The sequence below is a fragment of the Papio anubis genome, chromosome 12, assembly GCF_008728515.1.
Source record: "Papio anubis isolate 15944 chromosome 12, Panubis1.0, whole genome shotgun sequence".
Classification (NCBI taxonomy): domain Eukaryota; kingdom Metazoa; phylum Chordata; class Mammalia; order Primates; family Cercopithecidae; genus Papio; species Papio anubis.
Window position 1 is genome coordinate 101,716,621 of NC_044987.1, and position 23,832 is coordinate 101,740,452.

General features: G+C 46.0%; 1 protein-coding gene across 2 annotated transcripts in view; it reads left to right on the forward strand.

The window, feature by feature from the left end:
- Nucleotides 1–229: 229 nt before the first annotated feature.
- The window catches only part of FNBP4 (formin binding protein 4), a 53,945-nt gene continuing 30,342 nt past the window's right edge, over nucleotides 230–23,832 (forward strand). The window contains exons 1-7 of one of the 2 annotated variants that reach the window (XM_031653428.1): nucleotides 230–625; nucleotides 2,395–2,487; nucleotides 13,868–14,004; nucleotides 15,453–15,636; nucleotides 17,588–17,735; nucleotides 17,842–17,962; nucleotides 22,096–22,434. In XM_031653428.1, the coding sequence (XP_031509288.1) occupies nucleotides 400–625; nucleotides 2,395–2,487; nucleotides 13,868–14,004; nucleotides 15,453–15,636; nucleotides 17,588–17,735; nucleotides 17,842–17,962; nucleotides 22,096–22,434 (1,248 nt within the window). In that variant the 5' untranslated portion in view covers nucleotides 230–399. The remainder of the gene's footprint in view (nucleotides 626–2,394; nucleotides 2,488–13,867; nucleotides 14,005–15,452; nucleotides 15,637–17,587; nucleotides 17,736–17,841; nucleotides 17,963–22,095; nucleotides 22,435–23,832) is intronic. The other variant, XM_031653429.1, reaches the window with a different exon arrangement.

The following is a 23,832-nucleotide window of genomic DNA, read 5'->3' on the forward strand; positions in this document are numbered from 1 at the left end:
CACAAGATGGAGGACAAGAGGGTAAAGAAAAGGCTCCGGGAAAGCGCATGGGTGGAACCCGACGGAAGTGGGGAAGTCATTCTAATTCAGGCCCTACCCCACTATTGGCTGGACATTCACCCTTTTTCCTTTTCCATTGGCCACGGGTCCGTTCTCTGGGTCAAAACAGCCAATCACCTAGCGCCGTGGGTAGGCCCGCCCTTTCTCCGGGTGACGAGGAGCCAGAAGAACCGAAGGGCCCGAGGCGCTTGCGCAAGCGCGCGCTCGGCCGGTTGAAAGCGGATCCGGGCTGGAGGCGGTGTCGCGGTGCATGAATATTGATTACGCGTCGCAGTGCCCAGCGCCCAGCGCCCGCCCCTCTCGGCCGCCCGACGCTCGCTGCTCGCGCTCGAGCTCGCGATGGGGAAGAAGTCCCGAGCGGTACCCGGCCGCAGGCCCATCCTGCAGCTCTCTCCGCCGGGTCCTCGGGGCAGCACGCCGGGCCGGGACCCGGAGCCGGAACCCGACACCGAGCCGGACTCAACGGCTGCGGTCCCTAGCCAGCCCGCCCCGGCGGCGGCGACGACCACCACCACCGCAGTGACTGCCGCCGCGGCCTCGGACGACTCGCCTTCAGAAGGCAAGGGTGCGCGGGGGGACCCGAACTCGAGCTCAGGGCTTGCGGCCTAGGCTCCTCAGGGCGCCTGGCCAGACCCAGCGAGGGAGGCGGGCGAGGTCGGCTTCTGAGGCCTGCCTGCTGCGGGACTGCAGGCGGGGCGGTCCTGGGCTCCGGGCCGCAGAAGGGCCAGGCCGTGTTCTGCGCCCTCGGCCCGGGCCAAGCCCGAGGCGCCATCTCTGGTGCGGGGCTTGCCCCAGGAACGTTTGAAATACAACCGAGGTTCGGGCACCCTGAGTCTCCCAAACGCCCCAGGTCGGTTTTGGGTAATGCAGAGAGTGGATGTGAGGATGAGTTTCCGCGTGCGCGGCCTGTGACTGTGGACCAGGCCTTTCCACACGTCATCTGCCTCCTTTCGGTTTTGTCAAAACGGGGATAGAGACGTTTAGAAAAAGCTTTTTAATATTCCAGCCAGTAAGCATGCCTACACTAGCAAAACTCCTGGAGAAATGGAGCTGGTGGGTTTCTAAGTATTTGTGTGGTTCTCACCCGAGTGGTGCTTGGATTTAAAGTGACTGCGGGGCTAGGCGCGGGAGGAGCCGCTACCGTTTCGGATGTTCAGAGATCACGCTGGGTCGTTAATTGGAAAAAATCCGCCAATAGCAGTGTTTGGTGTGTCTTGTAAAGGTCCTGTCATAGCCTGGAAAATACTTACTGTTTTTGTATGTATTTGTAGGTATTGCAGGTGTAACTTTTTAAGAGTTTTGTTTTGTGTTTTCGAGACAAGGTTTCAATCTGTCGCCCAGGCTGGAGTGCAGTGGCGCGATCTTGGGCTCACTGCAACCTCCACCTCTCGGGTTCAAGCGGTCTAACCACCTTAGCTTCCTGGGTAGCTGGGACTACAGGATCCTGCCGCCATGCCCGACTAATTTTTGTATTTTCAGTAAAGACGGAGTTTCTTCATGTTGCCTGGGCTGGTCTCGAACTCCAGGGCTCAAGCGATCAGTACAGGCGAGAGCCACCTCGCCTGGCCATGAAGCTGTATTAATAATGTTTGTTTACCGTGATCAGAGCCTTCCCTTGATGTTGAAGTTTGTAAGCAGATGAAAGACTCCAGGGCGCGGTGGCTCATGCCTGTAATCCCAGCACTTTGGGAGGCCGAGGTAGGCAGATCACTTGAGGTCAGGAGTTTGACCAGCATGGGCGACAAGAGCGAAACTCCATCTCATAAAACAAAAAAAAAAAGATTCCAGCTCTGTGTGTTTATCATCTCCCAATTATTTGGGTCAGCAAAATGTCCTTTTTTTTTTTTTTTGAGATGAAGTCTCCCTCTGTGGCCCAGGCTGCAGTAACCTCTCCCTCCTGGGTTGAAGCGATCCTCCTGCCTCAGCCTCTGGAGTAGCTGGGATTACAGGCGAGTGCCACCACGCCCAGCTACTTTTTATTTATTTTTTATTTTTTTTGTATTTTTAGTAGAGATGGGGTTTCACCATGGTGGCCAGACTGGTCTTGAGCCCCTGACCTCAAGTGACACCCCCCTGCACCCGTCTTGGCCTCCCAAAGTGCTGGGATTACAGGTGCGAGCGCAGCCGAAATGCACTTTTTTTAAATTGATGGAACTTAGAGCTGAAAGGTTAAATGAACGATTGATTTGTCACCTCTAGTGTTTTCTCTGGAATCTGACTACAGTTTTCTTTTTTTTTTTTTTTTTCTAATCCAGATGTGATTTGTCACTTCTAGTGTTTTCTCTGGTCTGGAATCTGACTATAGTTTTCTTTTTTTTTTTTTTTCTAATCCAGATGAACAGGAAGTGGTGCAGGAGGTTCCTAGAGTTGTTCAGAATCCTCCAAAACCAGTCATGACCACTAGACCCACAGCTGTTAAAGCAACAGGTATGATTTTGTTTTGTTTTTTACATTTTTTCTCGCACGTCCTTCATTAAAGTCAAGTTGGGTTTGTACATAGAATGTTTTGTTGAATGCTTTACAGTTGCTAACGTTATTTCTCCCAAAAATATGATTTAAGATTTTTTTGTTTGTGAGAGAATGTTGATGTATATACACTTTGACTAGTGGAAAATTTGTTGTTTTTCTTTACCCAAAACCTTTTTTTACTATTTTTTTCCCTGATGCTGTTTTATAACTAGTTTTCTGGTCCTCCCACTAGCTTGGTGTTCATTAGGCATACCAACTCCTATTTCTTTTCTAACACTCTGGCTTGATTGGTTACCTAACAAACATTGGTGGACCTGGAAATCGAGCTTATTAAATATTTTGAAGTACAAACGAATGTGGTAGTTGCAACAGTAGTTTTGTATACAAACCTGGGTTCAATTCATCACTTTGGCATTCACACTTAGACTTTGGGACAATTACTAATTGGATTGAACCTCATTAATCTGTAAAATGGATCTTTTATCTCTGAGATAGTTACAGATGTGACATAGTAAGTGCCAAGAATGTTAATTTTCTCCACTCTGTGTATCTTGGAAGAGTAAAATGTGTTTTAATATTAAATACTCTATAATTGGTAGTAATTTCTTTTCAGTTCAGAATACTTTTTGTACTATTTGATGCTTAAAATGATAGATGCTTATTCCTCTCTCCTACCATTTGCCACCTAACAAAAAGCAAACAAACAAAACACCTCAGTGTGGGTTAGTTAGAAAGCTAAAATTTGAATGTGAGAGAAATTTCAGAACTACATTATACCATTTTGTATTTGCAAACTGCATGTTATTTCATTTGAGACTTAACATATCTAAAATATGTAGAATTTAGCCAGGAGCTGTGGCTCACGCCTGTAATCACAGCACTTTGGTAGTCTGAGACGGGCGGATCATCTGAGTTAAGGAGTTCGAGACCAGCCTGGCCAACATGGTGAAACCCTATCTCTACTAAAAACATAAAAATTAGCTGGGCATGGTGGCGCACACCCATAATCACAACTACTCAGGAGGCGGAGGTTGCAGTGAACTGAGGTTTTGCCACTGCACTCCAGCCTGGGCGACAGAGTGAGAACCTGTCTCAAATAAATACATAAAATATAAATTTAAATATTTCTAGGAGAAACTTCCTTGATTACTCCTGTGGTTTGAATGTCCTCTCATGATGTCAACACCTTCCATTAGGCCCCTACCTCCCAACACTGTTGCACTGGGGATTTAATTTCCAAAACATCCTTTTTAGGGGCACATTCAAGCCATAAGAGGTATATACCTAAGAAATAATTTACTGCCTGATATAGGTAGTTGATACACAAATTGTGTGGCATCATCTCTTAAAGGTAAGTAAGAATGTTGAGGTTTGAGGGGTCAATACCTCTCTCAAAAAAAGACGGCTAAAAATTATGGCTCTGGGCCGGGTGCAGTGGCTCACACCTATAATCCCAGCACTTTGGTAGGCCGAGGCGGGTGGATCACGAGGTCAGGAGATCGAGACCATCCTGGCTAACATGGTGAAACTCAGTGTCTACTAAAAATACAAAAAAATAGCTGGGCATGGTGGCAGGTGCCTGTAGTCCCAGCTACTCGGGAGGCTGAGGCAGGAGAATGGTGTGAACCTGGGAGGTGGAGCTTGCAGTGAGCTGAGATCACACCACTGCACTCCAGCCTGGGCGACAGAGCAAGACTTCATCTCAAAAAGAAAAAAAAAAAACTATGGCTCTGAAGAATGACCATGCTTTCTCAGGCTTTAAGTAGCAACAAGTCTTTTTTTTTTTTGAGTTTGAGTTTAAGTGCAGTGGCGGGATCTTGGCTCACTGCAACCTCTGCCTCCCGGGTTGATTTATCCTACGTCACCCTCCTGAGTAGCTGGGATTACTGGCTAATTTTTGTATTGTTAGTAGACAGGGTTTTGCCATGTTGGCCAGGCTGGTCTCGAACTCCTGACCTCAAGTGATCCACCTACCTTGGACTCCCAAAGTGCGGTGATCACAGGTCTGAGCCACCATGCCTAGCCTGCAACACATCTTAATCTTAATAGTAGTCAAGGACTTGTTCTTACAACTCCAGAATTTAAGTGATTTTTTTCCTCCTTGGCCTTCCAAAGTGCTGGGATTACAGGCATGAGCCCTTGTGCCCAGCCCAGGAGCTTAGTTTTTAACACCCCCCAAAATGGAGTTTTTAAAGAAATGAAATTCTTGCCAGGCATGGTGGCTCACGCCTTTAATCCCAGTGCTTTGGGAGGCTGAGTTAGGAGGATCACTTGAAGCCTAGAGTTCAAGACCAGCCTAGGCAGCAGAGAGACCCTCATCTCTTTTTTTTTCTTTTTTTTTTTTTTTTGAGTCAGAGTCTCTGTTGCCTAGGCTGGAGTGCAGTGGCGTGATCTCAGCTCACTGCAGCCTCTGTCTCCTGGGTTCCGGCAATTGTCCTTCTTCATCCTTCCAAGTAGCTGGGATTACAGGCCCACACCACCATGCCCAGCTAATTTTCGTATTTTCAGTAGAGACAGCGTTCGCCATGTTGGCCAGGTTGGTCTGGAACTCCAGACGTCAAGTAATCTACCTGCCTCAGCCTCCCAAAGTGCTGGGATTATAGGCATGAGCCATCGCGCCTGGCCGAGACCCCCATCTCTACAAAAAAAATTAAAAATGAGCTGGACGTGCTGATCACCTGTGGTCCTAGCTACTTGGGAGACTGAGGCAGGAGGATCGCTTGAGCCCAGGAGTTCAAGGCGGCAGTGAGCTATATGATCATGCCACTACAATCCAGCCTAGGTGACAGAATGAGACCCTGTGTCAAAAAAATATATATAAAAAATAGGCGGGGCACGGCGGCTCAGGCCTGGAATCCCAGCACTTTGGGAGGCTAAGGCAGGCAGATCACAAGTTCAAGAGATCGAGACCATCCTGGCCAACATGGTGAAACCCCATCTCTACTAAAAATACAAAAATTAGCTGGGTGTGGTGGCGCACACCTGTAGCTCCAGCTACTCAGAAGACTGAGGTGGGAGAATCACTTGAACCCGGGAGGTGGAGGTTGCAGTGAGCCAAGATCGTGCCACTGCACTCCAGCCTGGTGACAGAGCGAAACTCCATCTCAAAGAAAAAACACCAAGGCCGGGTGCAGTGGTTCACGCATGTAATCCTGCACTTTGGGCGGCCAAGGTGGGCGGATGACAAGGTCAGGAGTTCAAGACCAGCTTGGCCAACATAGTGAAACCCCATCTCTACTAAAAATACAAAAATTAGCTGGGTATGGTGGCACGCACCTGTAGTCCCAGCTACTTGTGAGGCTGAGGTGGGAGAATCGCTTGGACCCGGGAGGCGGAGGTTGCAGTGAGCTAGACCACGCCATTGCACCCCAGCCTGGGTGACAGTAAGATTCCATCTCAAAAAAGAAAAAAACGGCTAGGCGCTGTGACTCACGCCTGTAATCCCTGCACTTTGGGAGGCTGATGCTGGTGGATCACCTGAGGTCTGGAGTTCAAGACCAGCCTGACCAACATGGAGAAACCCCGTCTCTACTAAAAATATAAAACTAACTGGGAATGGTGGCACATGCCTGTAATCCCAGCTACTCAGGACGCTGAGGCAGGAAAATCACTTGAACCCAGGAGGCAGAGGTTGCAGTGAGCCAAGATTGCGCCACTGCACTCCAACCTGGGCGAGTGAAACTTTGTCTCAAAAAAAAAAAAAATTAAATTCTTGGAGTTCTTTAGTACCTGCTCATAGGTCAGAGGCACCTGGCCAGCTTTGTTGTTGTTGTTTTTTTTTTTTTTTTTTTTTTTTTGAGACGGAGTCTTGCTCTGCCGCCCAGGCTGGAGTACAGTGGCCGGATCTCAGCTCACTGCAAGCTCCGCCTCCCGGGTTCACGCCATTCTTCTGCCTCAGCCTCCCGAGTAGCTGGGACTACAGGCGCCTGCCACCTCGCCCGGCTAGTTTTTTGTATTTTTAGTAGAGACGGGGTTTCACCGTGTTAGCCAGGATGGTCTCGATCTCCTGACCTCGTGATCCGCCCATCTCGGCCTCCCAAAGTGCTGGGATTACAGGCTTGAGCCACTGCGCCCGGCCTTGTTGTTTTTAATAAATTTTTTTTTCTTTATATAGACGTCGTCTCACTCTATTGCCCAGGCTGGTCTCAAGGAGGCTCAAGTGATCCTCCTTACTTGGCCTCGCAAAATGCTAGGATTATAGATGTCAGCCATCACGACCATCCTGTTGTTTTTGTTTCTAAGATTTTTCTCTCTTTTTTTTTTTTAACTTTGAGATGGAGTCTTGCTCTGTTGCCCAGGCTGGAGTGCAGTGGCATGATCTTGGCTCACTGCAACCTCCGTCGCCTAAGTTAGAGCGATTCTCCTGCTTCAGCCTCGCTAGTAGCTGGGATTACTGGCGCGTGCCACCATGCCCAGCTAATTTTTGTTTGTATTTTTAGTAGAGACAGGGTTTCAGCATCTTGGCCAGGCTGGTCTTGACCTCCTGACCTCGTGATCCGCTCGTCTCAGCCTCCCAAAGTACTGGGATTACAGCGGTGAGCGACTGCGCCCCGCCTCTAAGATTTTTCTAAGATAAAGCAATTTTACCTGATAATGTGAACGTTTATTTTCAGTGTTACTCTAACTTCATGCCTGTTAGCAGTATATACTCTGTATTTTCTGAGGTTTAATTAAATTTTGTGTGTATTTTTGACTTGCTTTTATTCCTTTAGCATTACTTTTAATCCCTTTAGTAATATTTCATGTGATTCTATAATAGTCTGATTTATCACAAAATGGTAATAAATCAGGTATGTCCTATAATTTGCTTTGCCAGTCCACTATTTGCGAGCATTTGAGTGTTTACAGATTTTAGTTGTTTAAAGCAAGCCACCAGAAGCTTTGAGCAAAGTTTTTTTGGAGTTATGTCTTGGTATTTTAGCCTCAAAGATGAGACTGTATGAAAAAACTTGAGTTTTGTAGCTCTTGGAACCTGTTACCAAATGTCACTTAAGATATGTGGGATCTAGGCGGCCACTGTGGCTACCGCCTGTAATCCCAACACTATGGGAGGCTGAGGGAGGTGGCTCACCTGAGGTCAAGGGTTCGAGACCAGCCTGGCAACATGGTGAAACCCTGTCTCTACTGAAAATACAAAAGGCTGGGCGTGATGGCTCACGCCTGTAATCCCAGCACTTTGGGAGCCTGAAGCAGGTGAATCACCTGAGGTCAGGAGTTCTAGACCAGCCTGGCCAACATGGTGAAATCCCGTCTCTATTAAAAATACAAAAAAATTAGCTGGGGTTGGTGGTGCACGCCTGTAATTCCAACTGCTCGGGATCCTGAGGCAGGAAAATGGCTTGAACCTGGGAGGCAGAGGTTGCAGTGAGCCGAGGTCGCACTGCTGCGCTCCAGCCTGGGCAACAGTGAGACTCCATCTCCAAAAAAAAACCAAAAACCAAAAAAATACAAAAATTACATTGGCACACACCTGTAATCCCAGCTACTTGGTAGGCTGAGGCAGGAGAATTGCTTGAACCCAGGAAACAGAGGCTGCAGTGAGTCGAGATTGTGCGACTGCATTTCATCCTGGGCGACAGAGCAAGACTGTCTCAAAAAAAAAAAAAAAGTTTGATCAACTTATGATGTCTCTCTGAATTTCTTACAAACACTAGGCTTAATAATTTTCATTTTCTTGGCTAATTTATTATGTTTTTAGGAGTGTAGAAGAAGTTTTATGTCCATAGGTGAAAAGCTGTTAGGTGAAGAAAGGGAATAGGCAGAACCTATTTTGCCTGTGGACCTGGGGAACTAACTCTTGTTGGGGAATTTTGTGATGAAAATACCATGCAGCTTGCCTGATTGAAACTTTTTACCAAAAGTGATTATATCTATGATTGTCATTAGAAGTGTTTTTATTTTTAATTAATTTATTTTGAGATAGAGTTTTGTTCTTGTTCCCCAGGTTGGAGTGCAATGGCACAGCCTCGGCTCACTGTAACCTCCGCCTCCTGCGTTCAAGTGATTCTCCTGCCTCAGCCTCCCGAGCAGCTGGAATTACAGGCATGCACCACCAACCCCAGCTAATTTTTTTGAATTTTTGGTAGAGACAGTTACCGTGTTGGCCAAGCTGCTCTGGCACTCCTGACCTCAGGTCATCCGCCCGCCTTGGCGTCCCAGAGTGCTAGGATTACAGGCATGAGCCACCGTGCCCAGCCAGTATTTTTATTTAAAAATATAATTTCCCACCCTCCTTTCCAGAATCCATCAGTACTGAATACTAAAGTGCAGCATTTTTTCATACAGAAGTTTCTCCTTTGGTAGTTCTGCTCTTACAAAGCTGAATACCTTTTGTTCAGAACATCAAGAAAATTGGGCCGGGCGTGGTGGCTCACGCCTGTAATTTCAGCACTTTCGGAGGCCAAGGCAGGCCGATCACTTGAAGTTAGGAGTGTGAGAGCAGCTTGGCCAACATGGTGAAACCCCATCTCTAAAAAATACAAAAAAATTTGCCAGGTGTGGTGGCGCACGCCTGCAATCCCAGCTACTCAGGAGGCCGAGGCTGGAGAATTGCTTGAATCTGGGAGGCGGAGGTTGCAGTGAGTCAAGATTGCACCATTGCATTCCAGCCCTGGGAAAGAAGAGCGAAACTCTATATCAAAAAAAAAAAAAAGCCAGGTGCAGGGCTCACGCCTGTAATCCCAACACCGTGGGAGGCCGAGGAGGGCAGATCACTTGAGGTCAGGAGTTTGAGACCAGCCTGGCCAACATAGTCAAACCCCATGTCTACTAAAAGTACAAAAATTAGCCAGCTGTGGTGGCATGTGCCTGTTAATCCTAGCTACTCGGGAGGCTGAGGCAAGAGAATTGCCTGAACCTGGGAGGCAGAGGTTGCACTAAGCTGAGATTGTGCCACTGTACTCCATCCTGGGTGACAGTATGAGACTCTATCTCAAAAAAAAAAAAAAAAACCACGGGCGGGTGCGGTGGCTCACACCTGTAATCTCAGCACTTTGGGAGGCCGAGGCGGGTGGATCAGGAGGTCAGGAGATCAAGACCATCCTGGCTGATACGGTGAAACCCCATCTCTACTAAAAATGCAAAAAATTAGCCAGGTGCGGTGGTGGGCACCTGTAGTCCCAGCTACTAGGGAGACTGAGGCAGGAGAATGGCATGAACCCAGAAGGCAGAGCTTGCAGCAAGCTGAGATCGCACCACTGCACTCCAGCCTGGGCGACCGAGCGAGACTCGGTCTCAAAAAAAAAAAAAAGAGACACTGTCTAAGAAACGTCCATGCAAATTTCTCTCTTTTTTTTTTTTTGTTTTTTCTTTTTTTCTTTTTTTTCCTTTTTTTTTAAGACGGAGTCTTGCCCTGTCATCAGGCTGGAGTGCAGTGGCATGATCGCAGCTCACTGCAGTCTCTGCCTCCCGGGTTCAAGCGATTCTCACGCCTCAGCCTCCTGAGTAGCTGGGATTACAGGCGTGCACCACCGCCGCCAGCTATTTTTTGTGTTCTTAGTAGAGGCGAGATTTCACCATGTTGGCCAGGATGGTCTCGATCTCCTGACCTCGTGATCCCCCCGCCTCTGCCTCCCAAAGTGCTGGCATTATAGGCATGAGCCACCATGCCTGTCCAGAAACATCCATGTAAATATCTTTCTTACCAGTTTAAAATACTACTGTGGTCAGGCGAGGTGGCTCACACCTGTAATGTCAGCACTTTGGGAGGCTGAGGCAGAGGATTTGCTTGAGCTCAGGAATTCGATACCAAACTGGGCAACAGATTGAAACCTTGTCTGTACTTTTAAAAAAAAATGCCAAGTGTGGTGGCATAGGCCTGTAGTCCTAGCTACATGGGAGTCTGAGGTGGGAAGATGGCTTGTGCCCAGGAGTTCAAGACCAGCCTAGGCAACGTGGCAAAACCCCGTCTCTACAAAAGTTAGCCAGGTGCAGTGGTGCGCATCTCTAGTCCCAGCTATACAGGAGTCTGATTGAGGTGGGAAGATCAGTTGAGCTCAGGAGGTCAAGGCTGCAGTGAGCTGTGATTGCACCAGTTCATTTGTGGTAGAGTGAGATCCTGTCTCGAAAACAAAGAAATGAAAAATTTTGCCTAACATTTTGGGAAGTCAAGGCAGGAGGATCACATGAGGACAGAATGAGACCAGCCCAGGCAACATAGGAGATTGCGTCTCTGCATAAAGCGTGGTGGCGGGCGCCTGTAGTCTCAGCTACTTGGGAGGCTGAGGCGGGAGAATGGCATGAACCCGGGAGGCGGAGCTTGCAGTGAGCCGAGATCACGCCACTGCACTCCAGCCTGGGAGCACAGCGAGACTCCGTCTCAAAAAAAAAAAAAAAAAAAAAAGAAATTAGCCAGGCATGGTGGGTTGTGCCGCTCGTCATCCACTCAGGATGCTCAGGCAAGAGAATCATTTGAGGCCAGGAGTTTGAGGCTGTAGTGATCCACTGCTTCCAGCCTTGGCAGTAGAGCAAGAACCTATCTCTTACATACATATATACATAAATCAATCAAATTTTAGAAATTGATGTTTAGAGGCTGTGTGTGGTGGCTCATGCCTGTAATCACAACACTTTGGGGTTTGGGAGGCCAAAGTGGCAGATCACTTGAGATCAGGAGTCCAAGAGCAGCTAGGCCAACATGGTGAAACCCCATCTCTACCAAAAATACAAACATTACCTGGGTGTAGTGGCACACACCTGTAATCCCAGCTACTTGGGAGGTTGAGGCAGGAGAATTGCTGAACCCTGAACGTGGAGGTTGCAGTGAGCCAAGATTGCTCCACTGCACTCCAGCCTGGGCAACAGAGCAAGACCCCATCTCAAAAAAAAAAATTTTGCTGTTTAAGAACTTACCTGCATATGCTGGAGAGGATGTGGAGAAATAGGAATGCTTTTACACTGTTGGTGGGAGTGTAAACTTGTTCAACCATTGTGGAAGACAGTGTGGTGATTCCTCAAGGATCTAGAACTAGAAATACCATTTGACCCAGCGGTCCTGTTACTGGGTATATACCCCAAGGATTATAAATTGTGCGACTATAAAGACACATGCACACGTTATGTTTACTGTGGCACTATTCACAATAGCAAAGACTTGGAACCAACCCAAGTGTCCATCAATGATAGACTGGATTAAGAAAATGTGGCACATATACACCATGGAATACTATGCAGTCGTAAAAAAGGATGAGTTCGTGTCCTTTGTAGGGACATGGATAAAGCTGGAAACCATCACTCTGAGCAATCTGTCGCAAGGACAGAAAACCAAACAGCACATATTCTCACTTATAGGTGGGAATTGAACAATGAGAACATTTGGACACAAGGTGGGGAACATCACACACCAGGGCCTGTCGTAGGGTGGGGAGAGGAGGGAGGGATAGCCGTAGGAGAAATACCTAACGTAAATGATGAGTTAATGCATGCAGCAAACCAACATGGTACATGTATACATATGTAACAAACCTGCACGTTGTGCACATGTACCCTAGAACTTAAAGTATAACAAACAAAAAAAAAGACTTACCTACATACAGAAGGAAACAAAGATAGGAATTATAATACTAAGGCACTGAATAGGAACTCTTACATGATTAATGGAACAATTTATGTTTACTTTTAGGTGACCTTTGAGTTTATGTATGGGATGTATGACACAGAAAACTAGATTTAACTTTCTGATAAATCTCTTCATTTACTAACTTTTTAGTGAGAGCATAGAATGTGTCAGCACTGTGCAATTTAATATAATAGCTGGAAAAATCTAGCTAGAATTTAACATTTTATGTATTTATAATACATAGAGAGAGGTATGTATGCTTACTTAATTGTAATCTTGGAGTAGCCACAGGTGATCCAAAAGGAAATGGCATAGCAGCATTACAGAGGCCATACCTGATACCACTTAAATTTGAGGAAGACATTGATCGTTGGTCTTAGCCATGTTGAGTCCCATTTTTAATTCCTGTCACTTCCTGTTTGAGGAATAATCATTGATTAAAAGCTTTGTTTTTTAACTTTGAAAGTCTTTGTTTCTTTATTGTTTTGTTTTTGAAAGTCTTTGTTTCAGCTGCTACACTGTAATTGGTTTAGTTTGAGGTAAACACTTTAATCACCAAATTTTAAAATCAGGATATACTAGGTACTATTTGGAAAGAGAGTGAGATTGAATAATTGATTGAAATAACTATGCAGATTAATTTTCTTGGTTTGTTTTTTGGAGACATGGTCAGTCTCACTTTGTCACCCTGGCTGGAGTACAGTGGAGATGTTTTGGCTTAATGCAGCCTCAACTTCCTGGGCTCAAGCTATCCTTGCACCTCAGCCATATGCTCAGCTAATATTTTGTTCTTTTTCCTCTTCTTTTTTTTTTTTGTTTTTTTGTTTTTGTTTTTTGGGGAGAGACAAGGTCTCACTGTGTTTTCGAGGCTGGTCTTGGATTCTGGGCTCAAATGATCTTCCTACCTCAGATCTTCCTCAAGAAGTTGGGACTGTAGACATAAGCTGTGTTGCCTGGCTCAGATCAACATTTTTTTTATTTTTTATTTTGTTTATTTATATTTTTTTGACATGGGTTTTCACTCTTGTTGCCCAGGCTGGAGTGCGATGGCGCGATCTTAGCTTACCGCAACATCTGCCTCCCGAGTTCAGGCAATTTTCCTGCCTCAGCCTCCTAAGTAGCTGGAATTACAGGCATGTGCCACCACACCCGGCTAATTTTGTATTTTTAGTAGAGACGGGGCTTCACTGTGTTAGCCAGGATAGTCTCTATCTCCTGACCTCATGATCCGCCCACTTTGGCCTCCCAAAGTGCTGGGATTACAGGTGTGAGCCACCATGCCCAGCCCAGATCAATTTTTTTTTTTTTTTTGGAGACAGAGTCTTGCTCTGTTGCCCAGGGTGGAGTGCAGTGGCGTGATCTTGGCTCACTGCAACTTCTGCCTCCCGGGTTCAAGCATTTCTCCTGCCCTGCCTCAGTAGCTGGGACTACAGGCGCACGCCACCATGCCCGGCTAATTTTTTGTATTTTTAGTAGAGACAGGGTTTCACTGTGTTGCCCAGGCTGGTCTCAAACACCTGACCTCATGGTCCACCCGCCTCGGCCTCCCAAAGTGCTGGGATTACAGGCATGAGCCACCGCACGTGGTCTATAGATCAATTTTTATTAGCTTTAAGCATATGACGTAATTTATTCTTCTGTGGTAGTTCAGTGATTATTAGTTTTGGGGTTATGTTCTAATCTGTAAGTAAATTTAAAAAACCATGTCATACTTCCATTTAGATACTTCTTAGGACATATTGCCATTGTTGTTACAAATACTGTTTTCCTTTTTGTTTCTAGGCGGTCTGTGCTTACTTGGTGCTTATGCTGACAGTGATGACGATGACAATGATGTTTCCGAAAAACCAGCACAATCCAAAGAGACAAATGGAAACCAGTCGACTGATATTGATAGTACATTGGCCAACTTCCTGGCGGTTAGTGGTGCTTTTGTTTGGAGTTTTAGTTATTGAAGCTACTTTGGGACCTGGATCTTAAGTGGTCAGCATACTTGTCAATTCAGTGTCTTCCTCCTCCTTTCTCCCTCTCCCTCCAACACTCTCTTCTTGCATTTCTCCCAATCTCTCTCTCTTTTTTTGTTTTGTTTAGTTTTAAAAGAGATGGGATCTTGTTGTGTTGCTCAGGCTGGTCTTGAACTCCTGGGGTCAAGCGATCCTCCCACCTCGGCCTTCCAAAGTGCTGGGATTATAGGTGTGAGCACACCTCGCTGTCTCTCCTTTTTTTTTTTTTTTTTTTTTTTCTTGAGATGGAATCTCACTCTGTTGCCCAGGCTTAAGTGCAAGCGGCACAATCTTGCCTCACTGCAACCTCCGTCTCCCGGGTTCAGATAGCTGAGGCTACAGGTATGTGTCCCCGAGCAGCTAGGGCTACAGGTATGTGCTGCCACACCCAGCTAATGTTTGTATTTTTGGTAGAGACGGGGTTTCACCATGTTGGCCAGGCTGATCTCGAACTCCTGACCTCGGGTGATCCACCCATCTCGGCCTCCCAAAGTGTTGGGATTACAGGCGTGAGCCACCACCTCTCTTTTCTTTTTGTAAAGGTTTCAAAGAGGAAAAAGGCAGATTGGAAGAGATTGGGGAGCTTGTATAATTGGAAGATGAGGGTTTTGATTTGAGAAGCTTAGAAAGAGTGTCTAGAATTTTTTTTTTTTCCTCCCTCGAGACAGGGTCATACTGTCTCCCAGGCTGAAATGTGATGGCATGATGTTGGCCCAATGCAACCTCTGCCACCCAGATTCAAGTGATTCTCCCACCTGAGCCTCTTGAGTAGCTGGGATTACAGGCATGTGCCACCATGCCCAATAATAATTCTATTCTTTTTTTTGCTTTTTGTTTGTTTGTTTGTTTTTGAGACGGAGTCTTGCTCTTTCACCCAGGTTGGAATGCCGTAGTGAGATCTCAGCTCACTGCAATCCCCGCCTCCCAGATTCAAGTGAATCTCGTGCCTCAGCCTCCTGAGTAGCTGGGATTACAGGTGCCCACCAGCACGTCCGGCTAATTTTTGTATTTTTAGTAGAGACAACTTTTCACCATATTGGCCAGGCTGGTTTTGAACTTCTGGCCTCCAGTGATCCGCCTGCCTTGGCCTCCCAGAGTGCTGGGATTACAGGCATGAGCCACTGTGCCCAGCCTAACTTTTGTATTTTTAGTAGAGGTGGGGTTTCACCATATTGACCAGCCTGGTCTCAAATTCCTGACCTCAAGTGATCCACCTGTCTCAGCCTCCCAAAGTACAGGAACTATAGGTATGAGCCACTGTGCCCAGCTCATCATGTGTAGAATTTTTAAAAAGGGATTGCCATTTCCTTAAGTTTCTTGTTTTTGATACAATTACTGCATTTGTTACTCTTTTCATACTGAAGGAGATCGATGCCATAACAGCTCCTCAGCCTGCAGCTCCTGTAGGAGCTTCTGCTCCACCTCCAACTCCACCTCGACCAGAGCCAAAGGAAGTAGCAACATCTACCCTTTCTTCTACTTCAAATGGAACAGACTCCACCCAAACATCTGGATGGCAATATGATACTCAGTGTTCACTGGCAGGAGGTAAACTTGATCCTTTGATTTTAAAAGAAAAGTAAAATCCTTAAAGGGATTCTAGGCATTCACTTTTCTGTTTGTTTTTTTTTGTTTTTGTTTTTTTTTTTTTTTTTGAGATGGAGTCTCGCATGTCACCCTGGCTGGTGTGCAGTGGCGCGATCTCGGCTCACTCCAACCTCCGCCTCTCGGGTTCAAGCAATTCTCCTCCCTCAGCCTCCTGAGTAGCTAGGACCACAGGCGCATGCTGCCACGCCTGGCTAATTTCTCTTTTGTATTTTAGTACCGATGGGGTTTCACCATGTTGCCCAGGCTGGTCTCGAACTCCTTAGCTCAGGAAATGAGCCTGCCTCGGCCTCCCAAAGTCCTTGGATTACAGGTGTGAGCCACCGCTCCCGGCTGGCATTCAGTTTTCTAAAGATGAAAGCCCAGAGGCTTTGACTTTAGACTTTAGGATTCTTTTATTTTATTTTATTTTATTTTTTTTGAGACTGAGTTTCACCGTTGTTACCCAGGCTGGAGTGCAGTGATGCAATCTTGGCTCACTGCAACCTCCGCCTCCCAGGTTCAAGTGATTCTTCTGCCTCAGTCTCCCGAGAAGCTGGGATTACAGGCACGTACCACTACACCCAGCAGATGTTTTGTATTTTTAGTAGAGACGGAGTTTCACCATGTTGGCAAAGTTGGTCTCAAACTCCTGATCTTGGGTGATCCACCCACCTCGGTCTCCCAAAGTGCTGGGATTACAGGTTTGAGCCACCACGCCCAACCTCTGTCTTTTTAAATAAAGCATGTCGAAGATGGTAGGTAGGATAGTCAGCTCTGAAAACTTGTAGGATGTAATTTTTCTTTTTTTTTTTTTTTTTTTTTTTTTTTGAGACAGAATTTCACTCTTTTTGCCCAGGCTAGAGTGCAATGGCGCGATCTCGGCTCACCGCAACCTCTGCCTCCCGGGTTCAAGCGATTCTCCTGCCTCAGCCTCCCGAGTAGCTGGGATTACAGGCATGTGCCACCACCCCAGCTAATTTTGTATTTTTAGTAGAGACGGGGTTTCTCTGTGTTGGTCAGGCTGGTCTTGAACTCCCGACCTCAGGTGATCCACCTGCCTCGGCCTCCCAAAGTGCTGGGATTACAGGCGTGAGCCACCGCGCCTGGCAGGATGTAATTTTTATCTTTTAAAAAGTAATTCCTTATCCTTGCCGGATAAATAAGAAAAGCCATGATATTCAAAGTATTTTAGGTAAATTTTTGGACCAGCAAACTGCTTTTTTCTGTTTGTTTATTTATTTAGAGACGGAGTCTTGCTCTTGTTGCCCAGGCTGGAGTGCCGTGGTGCGATCTTGGCTCATCACAGCCTCTGCCTCCCCAGTTCAAGTGATTCTCCTGCCTCAGCCTCCCGAGTAGCTGGGATTACAGGCATGCACCACCATGCCCAGTTAAATTTTGTATTTTTAGTAGAGACAGGGTTTCTCCATGTTGGTCAGGCTGGTCTCAAACTCCTGACCTTAGGTGATCTGCCCACCTTGGCCTCCCAAATGCTGGGATTACAGGCCTAAGCCACTGCATCCAGCCAAACTTTTTTTTTTAAAAAAAAAAAAACCTGTGTTCAAAGGTGACTCTTAAATGGTAGGTATTAAGAAAATAATTATTGGTGTTAGGCCAGTGGTTCTCAACCGGTGTTGGGGGGTGCCCCTAGGGGATATTTGACAATGTCTGTTAATATTTTTTATTGTCACAATGTAGGAGGCAGGGTGGACGGCAGTGCTGCTGTTTCTGGTGGGCGGAGGCCAGGGGTGCTGGCCTGCACGTAGGATTGGCCCCCACAACAAAGACCTGTCTGCCCAAAATGTTAACAGTGCAAAGTTTTGAGAAACTGTTAGGTGATTGTGGCTTTTGAGCTTATATGTAAGCCAGAATTGTAGGGGGATTTGTGCTTAAAATTTGTTTTATTTTCTTCTAGTCGGAATTGAGATGGGAGATTGGCAGGAAGTCTGGGATGAGAACACAGGATGTTATTACTATTGGAATACACAAACAAATGAAGTGACTTGGGAGTTACCCCAGTATCTTGCCACCCAGGTACAGGGATTACAGCATTACCAGCCCAGGTAAGAATTAATTTTAAAATGAAATTGCCTAGAAGGAAATTGAAGTCTTATCTTTTGCTGTTAGTATGTGTCTTATATTTCTCTTGCTAAGTATATATTTTTTTAGTTCTGTGCCAGGTGCTGAAACTAGTTTTGTGGTAAATACAGACATATATTCTAAGGAGAAAACGATTTCTGTTTCCAGTAGTAAAAGTGGACCAGTCATAGCCAAGCGAGAAGTTAAAAAGGTCAGTATTGAAACTTATTTGTTTATTTTCAGATCTAATAATCATTACTCTGAGCACAGGAATGGAAGCCTTCTCTTAATATTTTGTGTCATACATGTGAAATAGGATAAGTTTCATAAGCTTTCACTTTGTTTCACTTTGTTTCTGCGTATTATGTAGCCTTTATAGCAGTTACTCAGTTCACTTTTTCTTTTCTGTTTTCTTTTTTTTTTTTTTTTTTGAGACAGAGTCTTGCCCTGTCACCCAGGCTGAAGTGCAGTGGTGTGATCTCGACTGACTGCAAGCTCTGCCTCCCGAGTTCACCCCATTCTGCTGCCTCAGCCTTCTGAGTTGCTGGGACTGCAGGCACCCACCACCATACCTGGCTAATTTTTTTGTATTTTTAGTAGAAACGGGGTTTCACCGTGTTAGCCAGGATAGTCTTGATCTCCTGACCTCGTGATCCGCCCACCTTGGCCTCCCAAAGTGCTGGGATTTCGGGCTTGAGCCACTGCACCTGGCATTTTATTTTATTTTATTTTTTGATACGGAGTCTCGCTCTGTTGCCCAGGCCAAGTGCCAAGTTCCATCTCGGCTCACTGCAACCTCCGCCTCTCGGACTCAAGAAGCGATTCTCCTGCCTCAGCCTTCTGAGTAGCTGAGATTACAGGCGCCTGCCACCATCCTTGGCTAATTTTTGTGTTTTTATTAGAGACAGGGTTTCACCATGTTGGTCAGGCTGGTCTCGAACTCCTGACCTCAGGTAATCTGCCTGCCTCGGCCTCCCAATGTGCTGAGATTACAGGCGTGAGCCACTGCACCCAGCCCACTTCACTTTTTCTTTGAGAGCTTTAGGGTATCACAGAGGCCTCTTGGATCATTGCAAAGGACGCGGGAGCAGCGGTCCAGTCAGGGACTTCACGTAGAATCATTCTATTATTTTTGGGATTCCATATATAAGACATTTTAAAAATAAAAAGATAACTACTTTAAATTAAAAACTACTACAGGTTGAGTATTTCTTAATTGAAATGCCTGGGATCGGAGATAATTTAGATTTTGGATTTTTTTGAATTCTGAAATATTTGTATTATACTTACCAGTTGCATATTCTTAATCTGAAAATGTGAAATCTAAGATGCTCCAATGAGCATTTCCTTTGATCGTCATGTCCAGTGCTCAGTTTCAGATTTTGGATTTTTCGGTAACAGATATACTATATTAGTGAAACTTGAGCATTTCTGTAGCCTAATTAGTAAGAAAAGTAAGTGGTATTCCTTAGGGAGTATATATTGAATTCCAATTTATCTTCAATTTTAAAGACTTTTTTGCCTCAAAATATATTTTAATTTTAATTTTTTTAAAATTTTGAGACAGTGTCTTGCTTGGTTACACAGGCTGGAGGGGAGTGGCGTGATTTCAGCTCATTGCATCCTCCACCTCCCAGTTTCAAGCAATTCTGCCTCAACCTCCTGAGTAGCTTGGATTACAGGTGTCCGGCACAGCGCCTGACTAATTTTTCTACTTTTTTAGTAGAGATGAGGTTTCACCAGTTGGTCAGGCTGCTCTTGAACTCCTGACCTCAAGTGATCCACCTGCCTCAGACTCCCAAAGTGCTGGGATTACAGGCTCAAGCCACTGCCCTTTCTATTTACTTATTTTTAAGACAGGATCTGACTCTGTGCCCTAGGCTGGAGTATGGTGGCATGATCATGGCTCACTGCAGATTTACTCTCCTGAGCTCAAGCAGTCCTGCCTCAGCCTCCTGAGTAGCTGGGACTACAGGTGTGCACCACCATGCCTGACTTTTTTTTTTTTTTTTAGAGATGAGGTGTCACCATGTTGGCCAGACAGGTCTCAAACTCTGAGCTCAAGTGATGCTTCTGCCTTGGCCTCCCAAAGTGCTGGGATTACAGGCATGAGCCACTGCGCTCGGCCCAGGAATTGTTCACTTTAGTCTAAATCACCTTCATGGCATACTTATTAATTTTCTTATCAGGCCGGGCATGGTGGCTTATGCCTGTAATCCCAGCACTTTGGGAGGCTGAGGTGGGCAGATCACCTGAGGTCAGGAGTTCGAGACCAACCTGGCCAACCTGGTAAAACCCTGTCTCTACTAAAAATACAAAAATTGGACCTGGTGTGATGGCTCACGCCTGTAATCCCAGCACTTTGGGAGGCCACGGTGGGCGGGTCACTGGAAGGCAGGAGTTCAAGACCAGCCTGGCTAACATGGTAAAACCCCGTGTCTACTAAAAATACAAAAAAAAATTAGGCAGGCTTGGTGGCTCTCGCCTGTAATCCCAGCTGCTCGGGAGGCTGAGGCAGCGAAATTGCTTGAACCGGGGAGGCGGAAGTTGCAGTGAGCCAACATCATGCTGTGCATTCCAGCCTGGGCAACAAGAACAAGAGTCCGTCTCAAAAACAGAAACATAAACAAAAATTAGCTGGATGTGGCTGTGCATCCCTGTAATCTTAGCTACTTGGGAGTCTGAGAGGCTGGGAGTCGCCGGAACCTGGGAGGCAGAGGTTGCAGTGACTTGAGATCATGAAACTGCATTTCTGCGCAACAGAGTGAGACTGTCTCAAAACAAAATTCTCATCATACAGAAGAAGGTAAAGATTTACCCAGTCGGCCAGGCGCAGTGGCTCAAGCCTGTAATCCCAGCACTTTGGGAGGCCGAGACGGGCGGATCACGAGGTCAGGAGATCGAGACCATCCTAGCTAACACGGTGAAACCCCATCTCTACTAAAAAATACAAAAAACTAGCCGGGCGAGGTGGTGGGTGCCTATAGTCCCAGCTACTCGGGAGGCTGAGGCAGGAGAATGGCGTAAACCCGGGAGGCAGAGCTTGCAGTGAGCCGAGATTGTGCCACTGCACTCCAGCCTGGGTGACAGAGCGAGACTCCGTCTCAAAAAAAAAAAGAAGGCCGGGCGCGGTGGCTCATGCCTGTAATCCCAGCGCTTTGGGAGGCCAAGGCGGGCGGATCACAAGGTCAGGAGATCGAGACCATGGTGAAACCCCGTCTCTACTAAAAATAGAAAAAATTAGCAGGGCACGGTGGCGGGTGCTTGTAGTCCCAGCTACTCGGGAGGCTGAGGCAGGAGAATGGCGTGAACCCGGAAGGCGGAGCTTGCAGTGAGCCGATATTGTGCCACTGCACTCCAGCCTGGGCGACAGAGCGAGACTCCGTCTCAAAAAAAAAAAAAAAAAAAAGATTTACCCAGTCATGTTATGAGCTGACAAGATACTGATCTTAAATCTACCTCTGCTTACTACTAGTCTATCTTTTGACATTCTGAGAATAGCAGAGAGGATATATTTGAATCCTACCTAGAACTAGGCTCTAATTCAATCAGTGTCTGTCTAAAGTAATAATGTAATGGTATAAATATATACTCACCTGTTGGGAGTAAGTGGTTTTGGCCGGGCGTGGTGGCTCACGCCTGTAATCCCAGCGCTTTGGGAGGCTGAGGTGGGCGAATCACAAGGTCATTAGTTCAAGACCAGGCTGGCCAACATGGTGAAACGCCGTCTCTACTAAAAATACAAAAAATTACTGGCCGGGCGCGGTGGCTCAAGCCTGTAATCCCAGCACTTTGGGAGGCCGAGACGGGTGGATCACGAGGTCAGGAGATCGAGACCACCCTGGCTAACACGGTGAAACCCCGTCTCTACTAAAAAATACAAAAAACTAGCCGGGCGAGGTGGCGGGCGCCTGTAGTCCCAGCTACTCGGGAGGCTGAGACAGGAGAATGGTGGGAACCCGGGAGGCGGAGCTTGCAGTGAGCTGAGATCCAGCCACAGCACTCCAGCCTGGGCAACAGAGCAAGACTCCGTCTCAAAAAAAAAAAAAAAAAAATACAAAAAATTAGCTGGGCGTGGTGGTGGGTGCCTGTAATCCCAGCTACTCGGGAGGCTAAGGCAGGAGAATAGCTTGAACCCAGCAGGCAGAGGTTGCAGTGAGCCAAGAGTATGCCACTGCACTCCAGCCCAGGTGACAGGGCAAGATTCCATCTCAAAAATAAAAAGGGGGGGGGTTTACTTTGGGTATTCAGCTACTGAAAACAGTTAATATGAACAATTGAATGTGTGTGCAGGTGAGATTTGTTTCAGAATTACATGAAACTAAATTATTTTGTTCTCTATAGGAAGTAAATGAAGGAATTCAGGCTCTCTCAAATAGTGAGGAGGAGAAGAAAGGGGTGGCAGCATCGCTACTTGCTCCTTTATTGCCTGAGGGAATAAAAGAAGAAGAAGAGAGATGGAGAAGAAAAGTAATTTGTAAAGAAGAGCCAGATACAGAAGTAAAAGAAACAAGTACAACAGTAGAAGAAGCAACAACAATAGTAAAGCCACAGGAAATTATGTTGGACAATATAGAAGACCCTTCTCAGGAGGATCTTTGCAGTGTTGTCCAATCTGGAGAAAGCGAGGAGGAAGAGGAACAAGATACCCTTGAACTGGAGCTAGTTTTGGAAAGGAAAAAAGTAAGCTTTTGAAAGTTACTTGTAGTATGTTTTTTCCTCAGTACTACTCTACAGGGATCATTGTGCTTGACTTACAACCATTATTGGGATTTCGTTTTTCTTATCCCATCATGTAGGTATGTTGAAAGTTATGCAGCAAAAACTTTAAACTACAGAGTTGTAGGTTTTTTGGTCCTTGATGATGCTTTTGGGTTATCGGGGGAACTCGCCCCCAGTATTTCAACATAGGTTCTTTATATTTTCCATAAGTGTCAGCCTTCTGAGAAATAAAGAGAAAGAGTACAAAGAGAGGAATTTTACAGCTGGGCCGCCGGGGGTGACATCACATATCAGTAGGACCGTGATGCCCACCTGAGCCTCAAACCAGCAAGTTTTTTATTAAGGGTTTCAAAAGGGGGGAGAGGGTATAAGAACAGGGAGTAGATCACATGCTTCGAGGGCAAAAAGGAGACCTACTGATAAGGGTCTATGTTCAGCGGTGCATGTATTGTCTTGATAAACATGTTAACAGAAAACAGTGTTGGAGAACAGAGAACCTGTCTGACCACAAATTTACCAGGGCTGGGTTTTTCCCCACCCTAATAAGCCTGAAGGTACTGCAGGAGACCAGGGTGTATCTCAGTCCTTATCTCAACCGCATAGGACAAACATTCCCAGAGCGGCAGTTTATAGACCTCCCCCCAGGAATGCATTCCTCCCCCATGGTATTAATATTAATATTCCTTGCTAGGAAAAGAATTTTGCAATATCTTCCCTACTCGCACATCTGTTTATAGGCTCTCTGCAAGAAGAAAAATATGGCTGTTTTTGCCTGACCCCACACGCAGTCAGACCTTATGATTGTCTTCCCTTGTTCCCTAAAAATCACTGTTATTCTGTTCTTTTTCAAGGTGCACTGATTTCATGTTGTTCAAACACACATGTTTTACAATCAATGTGTACAGTTAACACAGTTATCACAGTGGTCCTGAGGCAACATATGTCCTCAATTTAAGAAGATAACAGAATTAAGAGATTAAAGTAAGGCATAAGAAATTATAAAAGTATTATTTGGGAACTGATAGATGTCCATATTAAAATGAAATCTTCACAATTTATGTTCCTCTGCCAAGGCTCCAGCCAGTCCCTCTGTTCGAGGTCCCTGACTCCCGCAACAGGTAGTCGATAATCAATAGAGTCTTGACATTGCTCAGACTTATACAAATGGGTACCAGAAAAAAATAGAAAGAATGAATAAGACCTACTATTTGATAGCACAGTAGGTTGACTGTAGTCAATAATAACTGTGTATTTTAAAATAACTTTAAAGAATGGAGTTGGATTATTTGTAACTCGAAGGATAAATGCTTGAGGGGATGGTTTTTCCATTCTCCATAATGTGCTTATTTCACATGGCAT